General features: G+C 47.2%; 1 protein-coding gene across 1 annotated transcript in view; it reads left to right on the forward strand.

Moving 5' to 3' along the window:
- TEX10 (testis expressed 10) overlaps positions 1-15,350 on the forward strand; it is a 266,061-nt gene that overhangs the window by 211,961 nt on the left and 38,750 nt on the right. The window contains exon 13 of the mRNA XM_063922654.1: positions 14,991-15,201. Coding sequence (XP_063778724.1) covers positions 14,991-15,201 — 211 coding nt within the window. The remainder of the gene's footprint in view (positions 1-14,990; positions 15,202-15,350) is intronic.

Consider the following 15,350-nt stretch of genomic DNA (forward strand, 5'->3'; position numbering starts at 1 on the left):
TCCTGCTGGCAACAGGATCACTGCAACGAGGGACTTAGGGGAGAAGTAGTGAACTCACCTGCGTGCAGAGTGGATTTGCTGCTTGGCTACTGGACAAGCTCCAGAGGGACGATCACAGGTACAGCCTGGATGGTCACCGGAGCCGCGCCGCCGGCCCCCTTGCAGACGCTGAAGAGAGAAGAGGTCCAAAATCGGCGGCTGAAGACTCCTGAGTCTTCATAAAGGTAGCGCACAGCACTGCAGCTGTGCGCCATTTTCCTCTCAGCACACTTCACACAACAGTCACTGAGGGTGCAGAGCGCTGGGGGGGGCGCTCTGAGAGGCAAATAAAAACCTTATTAGAGGCAAAAAATACCTCACATATAGCCCACAGAGGCTATATGGAGATATTTAACCCCTGCCTAACTTCAAAAATAGCGGGAGACGAGCCCGCCGATAAAGGGGCGGGGCCTATCTCCTCAGCACACAGCGCCATTTTCTCTCACAGAAAAGCTGGAGAGAAGGCTCCCAGGCTCTCCCCTGCACTGCACTACAGAAACAGGGTTAAAACAGAGAGGGGGGGCACTGATTTTGGCGATATTGTATATATATAAAAGATGCTATAAGGGAGAAACACTTATATAAGGTTGTCCCTATATAATTATAGCGTTTTTGGTGTGTGCTGGCAGACTCTCCCTCTGTCTCCCCAAAGGGCTAGTGGGTCCTGTCCTCTGTCAGAGCATTCCCGGTGTGTGTGCTGTGTGTCGGTACGTGTGTGTCGACATGTATGAGGACGATGTTGGTGAGGAGGCGGAGAAATTGCCTGTAATGGTGATGTCACTCTCTAGGGAGTCGACACCGGAATGGATGGCTTATTTAGAGAATTACGTGAGAATGTCAACACGCTGCAAGGTCGGTTGACGACATGAGACGGCCGACAATCTATTAGGACCGGTCCAGGCGTCTCAGAAACACCGTCAGGGGTTTTAAAAACGCCCATTTACCTCAGTCGGTCGACACAGACACAGACACGGACACTGAATACAGTGTCGACGGTGAATAAACAAACGTATTTCTCATTAGGGCCACACGTTAAGGGCAATGAAGGAGGTGTTACGTGTTTCTGATACTACAAGTACCACAAGAAAGGGTATTATGTGGGAGTGAAAAAACTACCTGTAGTTTTTCCTGAATCAGATAAAATAAAATGAAGTGTGTGATGATGCGTAGGGTTACCCCGATAGCAAATATTGGCGTTATACCTTTTCCCGCCAGAAATTAGGGTACGTTGGGAAACACCCCTTAGGGTGATAAGGCGCTCACACGCTTATCAAGTGGCGTTACCGTCTCCAGATACGGCCGCCCTCAAGGAGCCAGCTGATAGGAAGCTGGAAAAATATCCTAAAAAGTATATACACACATACGGTGGTTATACTGCGACCAGCGATCGCCATCAGCCTGGAGATGCAGTGCTGGGTTGGCTTGGTCGGATTCCCTGACTGAAAATATTTTATTCATGTAGAGCATTTAATAGGATGCATTCTATATATATGTATGTGAGATGCACAGAGGGATATTTGCTCTCTGGCATCAAGATAAGTGCGTTGTCCATATCTCCCAGAAGATGTCAGGGACACGACAGTGGTCAGGTGATACAGATCCCATACGGCAGATGGAAGTATTGCTGTATAAAGGGAAGGAGTTATTTGGGGGTCGGTCCATCGGACCTGGGGACCACAGCAACAGCTGGGAAATCCAACCTTTTTTACCCCAAGTTACATCTCAGCTAAAAAAGACACCGTCTTTTCAGCCTCAATCTTTCCTTTCCCATGAGGGCATGCAGGCAAAAGGCCAGTCATATCTGCCCAGACATAGAGGTAAGGGAAGTAGACTGCAGCAGGCAGCCCTTTCCCAGGAAAAGAAGCCCTCCACCGCGTCTGCCAAGTCCTCAGCATGACGCTGGGGCCGTGCAAGCGGACTCAAGGTGGGGGGGTAGTCTCAAGAGTCTCAGGGCGCAGTGGGATCACTCGCAAGTTGACCCCTAGATCGTACGAGTATTATCCCAGGGGTAAAGATTGGAGAGTCGAGACATCTTCTCCTCGCAGGTTCCTGAAGTCTGCTTTACCAACGGCTCCCTCCAACAGGGAGGCAGCATTGGAAACAATTCACAAGCTGTATATCCAGCAGGTGATAATCAAAGTACCCCTCCTACGACAAGGAAAAGGGTATTATTTTTCCACACTATATTGTGGTACTGAAGCCAGACGGCTTGGTGACACATAGTCTAAATCTAAAATGTTTTGAACACTTACATAAAAGGTTCAAATCGAGATAAAGTCACTCAGAGCAGTGATAGCGAACCGGAAAAAAGGGGACTATATGGTGTCCCTGGACATCAAGGATTACCTCCATGTCCAAATTTTGTCCTTCTCATCAAGGGTACCTCTGGTTCGTGGTACAGAACTGTCAATATCAGTTTCAGACGATGCCGTTTGAATTATCCACGGCACCCCGGGCCTTTTTACCAAGGTAATGGCCGAAAAGATGTTTCTTCAAAGAAAAAAGGCATCTAAATTATCCCTTACTTGCACGACCTAAAAAGGGCAAGTTCCAGAGAACAGTTGGAGGTCGGAAGAGCACTATCTAAAGTAGTTCTTCGACGGCACGACTGGATTCTAAATATTCCAAGAATCGCAGCTGTTTTCCGACGATACGTCTGCTGTTCCTAGGGATGATTCTGGACACGGTTCAGAAAAAGGTTTTTCTTCCCGAGGAAAAAGCCAAGGAGTTATCCGACCTGTCAGGAACCTCCTAAAACCAGGAAAGGTGTCTGTACATCAATGCACAAGAGTCCTGGGAAAAATGGTGGCTTTTTACGAAGCAATTCCATTCGGCAGATTCCATGCAAGAATTTTCCAAAGGGATCTGTTGGACAAATGGTCAGGGTCGCATCCTCAGATGCACCTGCGAATAACCCTGTCGCCAAGGACAAGGGTATATCTTCTGTGGTGGTTGCAAAAGGCTCATCTATTGGAGGGCCGCAGATTCGGCATACAGGATTTGATCCTGGTGACCACGGACGCCAGCCTGAGAGGTTGGGGAGCAGTCACACAAGGAAGAAACTTCCAGGGGGTATGGACGAACCTGGAAAAGTCTCTTCACATAAACATTCTGGTACTAAGAGCAATCTAAAATGCTCTAAGCCAGGCGGAACCACTCCTGCAAGGAAAACCGGTGTTGATTCAGTCGGACAACATCACGGCGGTCGCCCATGTAAACAGACAGGGCGGCACAAGAAGCAGGAGTGCAATGGCAGAAGCTGCCAAGATTCTTCGCTGGGCGGAGAATCACGTAATAGCACTGTCAGCAGTGTTCTTCCCGGGCGTGGACAACTGGGAAGCAGACTTCCTCAGCAGACACGATATTCACCCGGGAGAGGGGGGTCTTCATCCAGAAGTCTTCCACATGCTAATAAACTGTTGGGAAAGACCAATGGTAGACATGATGGCGTCTCGCCTCAACAAGAAACTGGACAAGTATTGCGCCAGGTCAAGAGATCCACAGGCAATAGCTGTGGACGCACTGGTAACACCTTGGGTGTACAAATCAGTATATGTGTTTCCTCCTCTGCCTCTCATACCAAAGGTATTGAAGATTATACGGTGAGGAGGAGTAAGAACAATACTAGTGGCTCCGGATTGGCCAAGAAGGACTTGGTACCCGGAACTTCAAGAGTTGGTCACGGACGACCCGTGCCCTCTACTTCTGAGAAGGGACCTGCTACAACAGGGTCCCTGTCTCTTTCAAGACTTACCGCGGCTGCGTTTGACGGCATGGCGGTTGAACGCCAGATCCTAAAAGGGAAAGGCATTCCAGAAGAAGTCATTCCTACCTTGATTAAGGCAAGGAAGGAAGTCACCGCGAAACATTATCACCGCATTTGGCGAAAATATGTCGCGTGGTGCGAGGATCGGAGTGTTCCGACGGAGGAATTTCAACTGGGTCGTTTCCTACATTTCCTACAATCAGGATTGTCTATGGGTCTCAAATTGAGATCTATTAAGGTTCAAATTTCGGCCCTGTCAATATTCTTCCAAAAAGAATTGGCCTCAGTTCCTGAGGTACAGACTTTTGTTAAAGGAGTACTGCATATACAGCCTCTTGTGGTGCCTCCGGTGGCACCGTGGGATCTAAATGTAGTTTTAGATTTCCTCAAATCCCATTGGTTTGAACCATTGAAAAAGGTGGATTTTAAATATCTCACATGGAAAGTGACTATGTTACTGGCCCTGGCTTCCGCCAGGAGAGTATCTGAATTGGCGGCTTTATCTTATAAAAGCCCTTATCTAATCTTCCATTCGGATAGGGCAGAACTGAGGACTCGTCCGCATTTTCTCCCTAAGGTGGTATCAGCGTTTCACCTGAACCAACCTATTGTGGTGCCTGCGGCCACTGGCGACTTGGAGGACTCCAAGTTGTTGGACGTTGTCAGAGCCTTAAACATATACATTTCAAGGACGGCTGAAGTCAGAAAATCTGACTCGCTGTTGATACTATATGCACCCAACAAGTTGGGTGCCCCTGCTTCTAAGCAGACGATTGCTCGTTGGATTTGTAACACAATTCAACTTGCTCATTCTGTGGCAGGCCTGCCACAGCCTAAATCTGTTAAGGCCCATTCCACAAGGAAGGTGGGCTCATCTTGGGCGGCTGCCCGAGGGGTCTCGGCATTACAATTCTGCCGAGCAGCTACGTGGTCGGGGGAAAACACGTTTGTAAAATTCTACAAATTTGATACCCTGGCAAAAGAGGACTTGGAATTCTCTCATTCGGTGCTGCAGAGTCATCCGCACTCTCCCGCCCGTTTGGGAGCTTTGGTATAATCCCCATGGTCCTTTCAGGAACCCCAGCATCCACTTAGGACGATAGAGAAAATAAGAATTTACTTACCGATAATTCTATTTCTCGGAGTCCGTAGTGGATGCTGGGCGCCCATCCCAAGTGCGGATTATCTGCAATACTGTACATAGTTATTGTTAACAAATTCGGGTTATATTGTTAAGGAGCCATCTTTAAGAGGCTCTTTCTGTTATCATACTGTTAACTGGGTTTAGATCACAAGTTGTACGGTGTGATTGGTGTGGCTGGTATGAGTCTTACCCGGGATTCAAATTGCCTCCCTTATTGTGTACGCTCGTCCGGGCACAGTACCTAACTGGAGTCTGGAGGAGGGTCATAGGGGGAGGAGCCAGTGCACACCACCTGATCTGGTAAAAGCTTTACTTTTTTGTGCCCTGTCTCCTGCGGAGCCGCTATTCCCCATGGTCCTTTCAGGAACCCCAGCATCCACTACGGACTCCGAGAAATAGAATTATCGGTAAGTAAATTCTTATTTTTTATTGTTTAAAATATTTTTTCATTCATTTTTCCTTTAATGATGTATTAAAAGTTACGTTTTATTATAAAAAATTTTCTAATATGTGGGAGAAATTGTACACCACCATCTATTTGAGATCCCCGGCCGACCTACTTTGTAACATCTGCGCTTGTCACTCTTTTACATGTTACTATATTTTTATTAATCTCCGGTTTTTTTGGACTTGTTGTCATCTTTATTGACATGTATGTCATCTCCTTTATATGGTTGTGCGTTCCAGGTACCGCTGGAACGCATTTTGATTCTCCACTTCTTATTTTTGGCTCTTATTACCCCACTTCCGGTTTACGGAAGTCACTTCCGGTTAGCGCGTGCGTTCCAGCAACTGCTGGAACGCATGAACCACTTCCTGGTTTCTTTGAATCTTGTATGTGGTGCGGTTTTTGATAACCAGCACCGTTTAAAATAAAAAACATATTCCATGGGGGTTAACACGAAGGTGCTATACACCCTTCCCCCATAGTAGTTGCATTATATACAAATCAGGTTTTAGCCCCTAATTGACAGTCTAGTATAGAACAGGAAGTGACATATGTAGGAGGGGCGTGATACTCAAATTGATGATGGTATAAATACTTGTAGATGTTGAACATGTCTGGCACTCTGCTTCTGGTGCTCTGTCACCACACAACACCGCTTTGCTGTCCTGACAAAGATCACTGGGATGTGATCGAAACGTCGACCAGAGAATGTACCAATAAATGACCTTCTGACCTTTTTAAGAAATAATTGGTGAGTGCCCTCTTTTTCAAAAGACTATATATATATATATATATATATATATATATATATATATATATATTAGTAAGGTTGCATAAATCGTGACACAGACGTAGAAGTATCTGTGGAGGATATTTTCCTCAGACCCCTTGGGGTTGCAAAAATGTTATTTTGCCCAGTTACTACTTCCTAATACCGACACAGATGCGGCTTCCTATGTCGACAATAACGTTTCCTGAGGAGATCAAAAAAAAAAAAAAAAGGGAGCATTTGGTGCATGATTAGTGTATGATGAGATCGTATTACCGTCACTGAGAACCCTGCTGTTCCGAACAGAGGGGTCTACGTGTGTGTGTGTGTGTGTATATGTATGTATATGTGTGTATGTATATATATATATATATATATATATATGTGTGTGTGTGTGTGTTGTACACATGCATACACATACAGATAAATTTATAATAAAGCTGAAGTAACATTCCTCTTTCTCATGTGCTGAGCGCTCTGTTGAGAAAGTCTGGGTCGGCCCTGACATGATGGTTTCAAATCCTCAGGAGGATTCCGATTGTTTATTCTTTTCCCGCTGCGGATAGAATAAAGTGGGAGTCACCCTCTGTTCTGCACGGGGCGCTGTCACAAAGCCAGTGGATCATATAGGAAGCTACGTTATATTCTAGTTATGTGTCCACGCATACGTCAGTTAGACCTGCAATTGCATGCGCATGGGGGAGTAGTAGTAGTCAAAAATGGTCGGTTACCTGGTCATCCGGTATAGATACCCTGAGGAGAGATGGGATACTCCGTGCGTTGGTTCATATCAAGGATGCTGCAGCATACTTTCGTGCGACTGCAAGGGATATGGGACTCTTGGGTTCCCGACCCAATTCCATGGTGGTCTCGGATAGGACCGCGTTGTGGATTCACCAATGGAATCCTGATGCTGACTCCGAGAAGAAATGGAGTCTCTTCCTTATGAAGGCGAAGCCTGATTTGGTGACGGCCTAGTTAATTTGATCTCGGCAGATACCGCTGGTAAGTCTACCTTCTTGCCCTATGTTCCCTCACAACGGATGATGACGCATCATTGTCGGATGCAGTCATTGCGGACCATTTGATACAGATTCCCCTTTCTTTGCAGGTAGAGGAAGGAGAAAAGGGAAGAGGTCCGCAACCTCTTCAGGAGCAGACATCATCCTCTGTTCTGCCACATCCACCGCATGACGCTGGGACTCTCTTGCGGGAGCCCACACGGTGGGGCCACGTCTAAAACTCTTCAGTCAGTCCTCGAACAGACCTGGACCCGGGGGTTTTACGAATAGTGTCCCAAGGGTACATACTGGAGTTTCCAGATGTTTCCCCTCACCAATTTTTCAAATAAACAGATTCTCCTCCGGACGGGGAGGTAGTATGTGACGCTATACAAAGGTTGTATCAGGATCAGGTCATTGGCCTGGTTATACCTGTCACTACAGGGAGAAGGCTTTTATTCAAGCCTCTTTGTGGTCCCGAGGCCAGACGGCTCGGTCAGACCTATCCTAATTCGGAAATCCCTCAATTTCTACTTAAAGATATTCAAATCCAAGATGGAATCTCTCAGGGCAGTGATCTCCAATCTGGAAAAGGGATACAGGAGTTCAACTTACATTTTCCTCCGCATTAGATTTACCTGAGGTTGCTGTTCAGGATGGTCATTACCAATTTCATCAGGGTGATGGCGGTAATAATGGTTTTCCTTCTCTAGTACGGAGTCACATTTATCCCATACTGACGGCGAGATCAAGAAACCAGTTAGTGCAAAATGTTGCACTCTCCCTGACAATTCTTCAACAACAGGGTTGGCTCCTGAACTTGCCAGATTCACTGATGGTACCATCGACGCGGTTGTCGGTTTTGGGAATAATACTAGACACAGAACTACAGAGAGTTTTTTCTTCCAGTGGAAAAGGCTCTGGAGATCCAGAGTCTGGTCAAACAAATTCCGAGACCAGCAAGAGTATCAATTCATCAATACATTCGGTTGCTGGAAAAGATGGTTGCGGCCTACGAGGCTACTCAGTTTGGCAGGTTCCATGCCAGGGTGTTCCAGTGGGACCTGTTGGACAAGGAGTTCGGTTCCCACCTACACATACACCGGAGGATAATCCTGTCTTCCAAGACCAGAATCTCACTCCTGTGGTGGCTGTGCAGTTCTCACCTAGAGGGGCACAGGTTCGAGATCCAGGACTGGATCCTAGCGACCACGGATGCAAGCCTCCAAAGGGGGGGGGGGGGCAGTCACACGGGGGAAAACTTCCAAGGAAGATGGTCAAGTTAGAAAAATTGTCACCACATAAACGGTCTAGAGTTAAAGGCCGTTTACAACGGTTTTCTACAAACGAAAAGCAGAACAGCAATGGCAGAAACCACAAGGATTTTCCGCTGGGCGGGAAGACATACAAGCGCTCTGTTGGCGATGTCATTCCAAGAGTGGACAACTGGGAAGCAGACTTCCTCAGCAGACACGATCTCCATTCAGGAGAGGGGAGACCTCCTCCAAGTAATCTTCGAAGAGGTGACATGTCGGTGGGATTTCCTCAAGTAGGAATGATGGCATCTCGTCTCAACAAGAAGCTTCAGAATTCCAGGTCAAGGGACCCTCAAACAGGGACAGTGAATGCACTGGTGACACCGTGGGTGGTTTCAGTCAGTATATGTGTTCCCTACGTTTTTCTCTCGTTCCAAAAGTTCTGGGATCATAAAAAGGGAATTCGAGCGAGCCTCATGGTCTCAGACTGGCCACGAAGAGCTTGGTATTCAGATCTCCGTAATAACTCATAGGAGATCCCTGTTTTTTTCCTTTGAGCGAGGTCCTGTTGCGGCAGGGGCCGTGCGTGTAATTAGGACTTACCGCGGCTACGTTTGATGACATGGCGGTTGACCGCCAAATCCTAGTCTGTAAGGGTATTCCCACGGAATTAGTTCTCCACGCTTATTCGGGCTAGAAAAAGGGGTAACGTCTACATATTACCGTATTTGGAGAAAATAAGTTTCTTGGTGTTAATCCAAGAAGTCTCCTGCGGCAGACTTTTCAGGTAGGACGTTTTCTCCATTTTCTACGAGCAGGTGTGGATGCGGGCTTAAACTTGGGCTCAATTAAAATCGGCCTTATCGGGTTTCTTTCAGAATAAATTGGACTCCCTTCCAGAAGTTCAGAATGTCGTGAAGGGCGTGTTGCACATCCAACCTCCATTTGTGCCCCAGTGGCACCATGGGATCTTAATGGGGTGTTGCAGTTCCTGCAATCTCATTGGTTTGAACCTTTAAGTAAGGAGGAGTGAAATTCCTCACTTGGAAAGTGGTCGTCAGGTTGGCCTTGGCATACGCAAGGTGAGTGTCTGAGTTAGCGGCCTGGTCTCACAAGAGACCTTATTTGATCTTCCATGAAGATAGAGCAGAGTTGGAAACTCGTCAACAATTTCTACCGAAAGTGGTTTCTTATTTCCACATGTACCAACCTATTGTGGTGCCTGTGGCTACCGACGCCTTCGCTGAGTCGAAGTCTCTGCATGTGGTCAGAGTTTTGAAAATTTGTCGCCAGGACGGCTCCGTTTGGGAACACAGACTCTGTTTGTCCTGTTTGCGCCCAACAAGATTGGGTGTCCTGCTCCCAAGCAGACCGTTAAGCGCTGGATCTGTGGTACGATTCAGCATGCTCATCTCACGGCAGGATTGCCGTTATCGAAATAGGTGAAGGCCCGTTCTACTAGAAAGGTGGGCTCGTCCGGGGCGGTTGACCGGGAAGTCTCGGCATTGCAACTTTGCCGAACAGCTATTTAGCAAACATTTGGGCTAAGTTTTACACTTTTAATGCCTTGGCCGAGGTTGACCTCACGTTTGGTCATTCGGTACTGCAGAGTCGTCCGCACTCTCCCGCCCATTCTAGAGCTTTGGTATAACCCTATGGTTCTTGATGTGACCCCAGCATGCTCTAGGACAGTGGTGGCCAACCTGTGGCTCTTGAGCCGCATGTGGCTCTTTCTTTCTTTAAATGTGGCTCCCGACACTTGAAGTCACATTACCACAACAGATCCGGTAACCACTGCACTCCAGAAAGACACGCGGAAGCACTACGAGGACTGTGGACTGAGGAAGCCAGGTACTAGAGATAAAACACCCACCATCAAACAGAGGATCCGTAAGCCCCTTTCACATCGCCAATGCAGGATCCCACCCGGGTCGATACCAGGATATTTGTGCGGTGTGAAAGGGGTAATAAGGAGCTGCTACAATGGCATGAGTTGGGGGGGGGCTCTTAAGTGACACATGAGGGTTCTAGCAGGAGTGACACATGGGAGAGCTGGATGAAGTGACATAGGAGGGTGCTAGCAAGAGTGACACGTGGGGGAGCTGATTGGAGTGACACAGCAGGGTGCTGGCTGAAGTGACGCATGGGAGAGCTGAAGTGTACTATGTGAATCGTCTTTCATTATATTTTATATGGTTCTGGCTTTTTCAATTATTTTATGCAGAAGTAACTTCTTCAATGTATTTTATGTTGGATCTGGCTTTAAAAAAAAAAAATTACACCAGGGCGTGGCCTAGCGGGCACAAGGCCACACCCCATTTTTGCATGCTCTCCTTCGGCTCTTTAACGTACCTAACAACATTTTTTGGCTCTTTGACTCTGATTGGTTGGCCACCCCTGCTCTAGGACGTATGAGAAAATAGGATTTTAATACCTACCGGTAAATCCTTTTCTTTTAGTCCGTAGAGGATGCTGGGCGCCCGTCCCAGTGCGTACTGTATCTGCAGTAATTATTTGGGGTTACATACATGTTGTTTTGATTTTTGTCAGCATATTGCTGCAAATTCTTAATGCCGTTGGCTTGTGTTCTATTGGATGCCATGTTCTGCGGCATGCTTGAGGTGTGAGCTGGTAAGGTGCTCGCCGTGGTTTAACAATAACTCCTTTCCTCGAAATGTCTGTCTCCCTGGGCACAGTTCCTTAAACTGGAGTCTGGAGGAGGGGCATAGAGGGAGGAGCCAGGTCACACCATCTGAAAGTCTTAAAGTGCCCATGTCTCCTGCTGATCCAGTCTATACCCCATGGTTCTTGATGTGACCCCAGCATCCTCTACGGACTAAGAGAAAAGGATTTACCGGTAGGTATTAAAATCCTATTTTCAAATCAAACTTACCAGCTTTGGAGGATACACATGTTAAGCTGCAACAAGCCATCCTAAAGTTGGTCATATCCAAAGTCATTGTTCCAGTGCCGCTGCAACAACGGACACAGGGTTACTACTCTGTTCGTGGTACCGAACCCAGACGGTTCAGTAAGGCCCATTCTGAATCTGAAATCATTGAACCCTTACCTAAAAGGTTTTCAAGTTCAAGATGGAATCCTTGTGAGCAGTGATTGCGGGCCTGGAAGAACGCGAGTTCATGGTCATACTGGATATAAAAAAAACTCCTATCTTCATATCCCAATTTGGCCACCTCATCAGGCTTTCCTGAGGTTTGCACTGCTGAACGATCACTACCAGTTCCAAGCGCTACCCTTCAGCCTATCCACAGCACCGAGGGTGTTCACGAAGGTGATGGCGGAGATGATGTTCCAGGTCCAGGGGGTCAATGTTGTACCATACTTGAACAATCTACTGATAAAAGCAAGATTCATGGAGCTTTTATTGCTCCATATAGACTGCACTATCCAGCTTCTGTCACACCGTGGGCGGATTCTCAATTTACAGAAGTCCCACCTGGAGCCAACTTAGAGGCTCCCGTTCCTGGGAATGTTGCTGGATACGGTGGCCCAAAAGTGTTCCATACATCTTTGCATAAGATTGAGGAAAATGGTTGCCACGTATGAGGCGATCCAGTATGACAGGTTCCATGCCAGGACTTTTCAATTGGATCTCCTGAGCAAGTGGTCCGGATCACATCTTCAGATGCATCGGATAATTCGACTGTCACCTCAGGACAGGATTTCTCTCCTGTGTTGGCTGCAGTCCTCCAAACTACTGGAAGGTCAAAGTTTCAGGATTCAGAATTGGATCCTCCTTACGATGTCTGAGAGGATGGGGAGCTGTCACCCAGGGGGCTCAGTTCCAGGGAAGGTGGTCAGCCCACGAAGGCCTCCTTCCGATCAACATTCTGGAGCTTCGGGCGATCTACAATGCTCTTCAGGCATCTACTCAGGGATCACGCGATCCAGGTACAGTCGGAAAACGCCACAGCAGTGCCGTACATCATTCGACAAGGAAGGATAAAAAGCAGGGTCTGCATGTGAGAGGTGTCAAAAATACTCACCTGGCCAGAAAGAAATGCAAGAGCACTGTCCGCAATCTTCATTCCGGGAGTGGACAACTGGAAAGCGGACTTCCTGAGTCGTCACGATCTCCACCCGGGAGAGTGAGGGCTTGACCATCAGGTGTTTCAGCAGATCGTCGACCATTGGGGCTGCCCACGAATAGACATGATGGCTTCTCCACTCAAGAAGCTTCGTTGCTATTGCTCATGGACTAGGGACCCTCAGGCGAGGGCAGTAGATGCACTGACGTCGCCTTGGCCTTACCAGCTGGTCTACCTATTTCCTCCGATTCCATTGCTCCCAAGTGTGCTAAAGCGAATCAGGAATTGAAGAGTCCAGGCAATTCTGATTGCCCCGGATTGGCCTCGGAGGGCGTGGTACGCAGATCTTCTGGACATGTCGGTCGAAGACCCTTGCCCTCTGCCACTGAGAAGAGATCTTCAACAAGGACCGTTCATCTACCCGGACATACGGCGGCTTCGTTTGACAGCATGGGGGTTGAGCGGAACATCCTAGCTCACAAGCGCCTTTACAAAAGTTATTGCAACTATGGTTCAGGCCAGGAAACCTGTGATGTCAAAACACTATCACCATATCTGGAGGAGATATGCTTTGTGCGAGGACCGCACGTATCCGCCTGCAGAATTCCACTTGGGACGTTTTATCCGTTTCCTGCAGGCTGGTGTGGATAAGGGCTTACGTCTGGGTTCTATTAAGGTCTGGATATCAGCTCTCTCAATTTTCTTCCAGAAGAAATTGGCAGTATTGCCAGAAGTTCAGACCTTCTTGGAATGGGGTGCGTCTGTCAACCTCCTTTTGTGCCACCCACTGCACCGTGGGATTTGAATGAGGTGTTGGAATTTCTACAGTCCTCCTGGTTTGAACCTCTGATGACTTTAGAAGACAAGTATCTCATGTGGAAGATGGTGATGTTATTGGCCCTGGCTTTTGCTAGGTGCGTATCAGAATTGGGGGCCTTATCATGTAAAAGTACTTACTTGGTCTTTTACGAGGACAGAGCGGAGCTCAGGACTAGGCAGCAGTTCCTGCCGAAGGTCATCTCTGCATTCCACTTAAATCAACATATTGTGGTTACGTCAGGTTCTGGCACTTCTGTTCCCCCGGAGGCATTGGATGCTGTGCGAGCCTTGCAGACCTATGTCAAGAGAATGGCTTGGATCAGAAAGATGGATTCCTTGTTCGTGCTCTATGAAGCGCAGAAAAAGGGTTGCCCTGCTTCAAAGCAGTCCATTGCTCGTTGGCTTAGGCTTACTATCCAACAGGCCTATGTTTCGGCAGCCTTGCCTGTTCCACATTCTCTGAAGGCCCACTCTACAAGGTCCGTGGGGTCTTCCTGGGCGGCTGCCGTGGAGTCTCGGCCTTGCAACTGTGCCGAGCCGCTACCTGGTCGAGGAAGAACACCCTTTGTGAGGTTCTACAGGTTTGATACCCTGGCCAAAGAGGATACCCTGTGTGGGCAGGCGGTGCTGCAGAAGTCTCCGCACATTCCTGCCCGGTCTGGGAGATTTGAGACGTCCCCATCGTACAAAGTGTCCCCAATAGCCATTATGGATGCTAGAGAAAATAGGATTTTAATATTGGGTGCCCGCTTCAGTGCGTTGACTTTTTTGCAGGTTCTCTTTATCTGGTTACCTGTTCAGCTGGGGTTCCAGTCTATAGATAGACCGTTAAAAGATAGTCAGTTATTGGGTAGATGCCATATGGTCGCCAGTCAAAAGTCAGACAAAAAAATAGATATTTTTTTTTTTGTTTGTTTTTTTGTTTTGTTTTTTACAACTTTTGCCGCATTTACTATCCATGTCACAAACTATTACCGTTTAGTAAAATTGTGGCAAGCGGAGTGGAGCGAGCCACCAAGCCCGAAGCGTGGTGAGCGGACGAATTTCACCAAATTTGGGTTAAAAACACACACACACACACAAATTCTGTGTGACCTTTGGCCCTGTCTGACCTTTGGCCCTGTCTGACCTTTGGCCCTGTCTGACCTTTGGCCCTGTCTGACTTTTGACTGTCGACCATATGGTGTCTACCTAATGACTGTTTGTCTTTTAACTGTCTATGTGCTGTACCACACCCATTTAGCTGTTGCGGTTTTGTTGCTGGTCGTTTTCTGTTCATGGTGTGTTAATCTCACCACTCTTTGTTGTTATTTTCCTTCTCTCAAGTATGTTCCTTCTCCTTCGGGCACTGTTTTACCTATAACTGCCTGTGGGAGGGGGCATAGAGGGGAGGAGCCAGCACACCCAGTTGAAGAAATTTAAAGTGCACCGGCTTCTTTGGACCCCGTCTATACCCCATCGTATTAAGTCTCCCCAATATCCCTTACGGACTGTGGGAAAAGGATTCACCGGTAGGTAATTAAAATCCTATTTTTTGATAGACCTATACAATTACTATGAACATATGCATAATAAAAAAATACTAGGAGTCAAAAACTTTCCCTCCAAGACCTACCAAAAAACTGCTGTTTGGTAATTTGTCTCACTATTTATGTATAATTTTTTTAAATGTAATTTTACATATAGTTTTCTGTTTTAGGGACTCTCTATGGGGAGCTTGCATTTCCTTACTTTCTATGCTGCCAAATGTACTGAAGCTTATGCTGCAAAATCTTCAAGTCAGCAGAGCATGTCAGGAAGAGCTGCCAGTTATTGCACAGTTGCTTCGTCTACTGCTACAAAACACACAGCTAAGAAGTCACATGATGACCAATGCTTTCTTAGTACAGCAGACCCTTCAAGATGTCATGGTATGTTAAGCTGTGTAAGATATACTTCTTATTGGTCCCCACTTTCTCTCCTTGGGCATCGCTTCTCTCATTCTGGGTGACTTCTAATATCCATATTGATTCCTTGGACTGTGCTGCCTCTAAGGTTCTCTGCCTGTTAGGGGCAGATA

This window comes from Pseudophryne corroboree, chromosome 5 (assembly GCF_028390025.1).
Source record: "Pseudophryne corroboree isolate aPseCor3 chromosome 5, aPseCor3.hap2, whole genome shotgun sequence".
In the NCBI taxonomy this organism is placed as follows: domain Eukaryota; kingdom Metazoa; phylum Chordata; class Amphibia; order Anura; family Myobatrachidae; genus Pseudophryne; species Pseudophryne corroboree.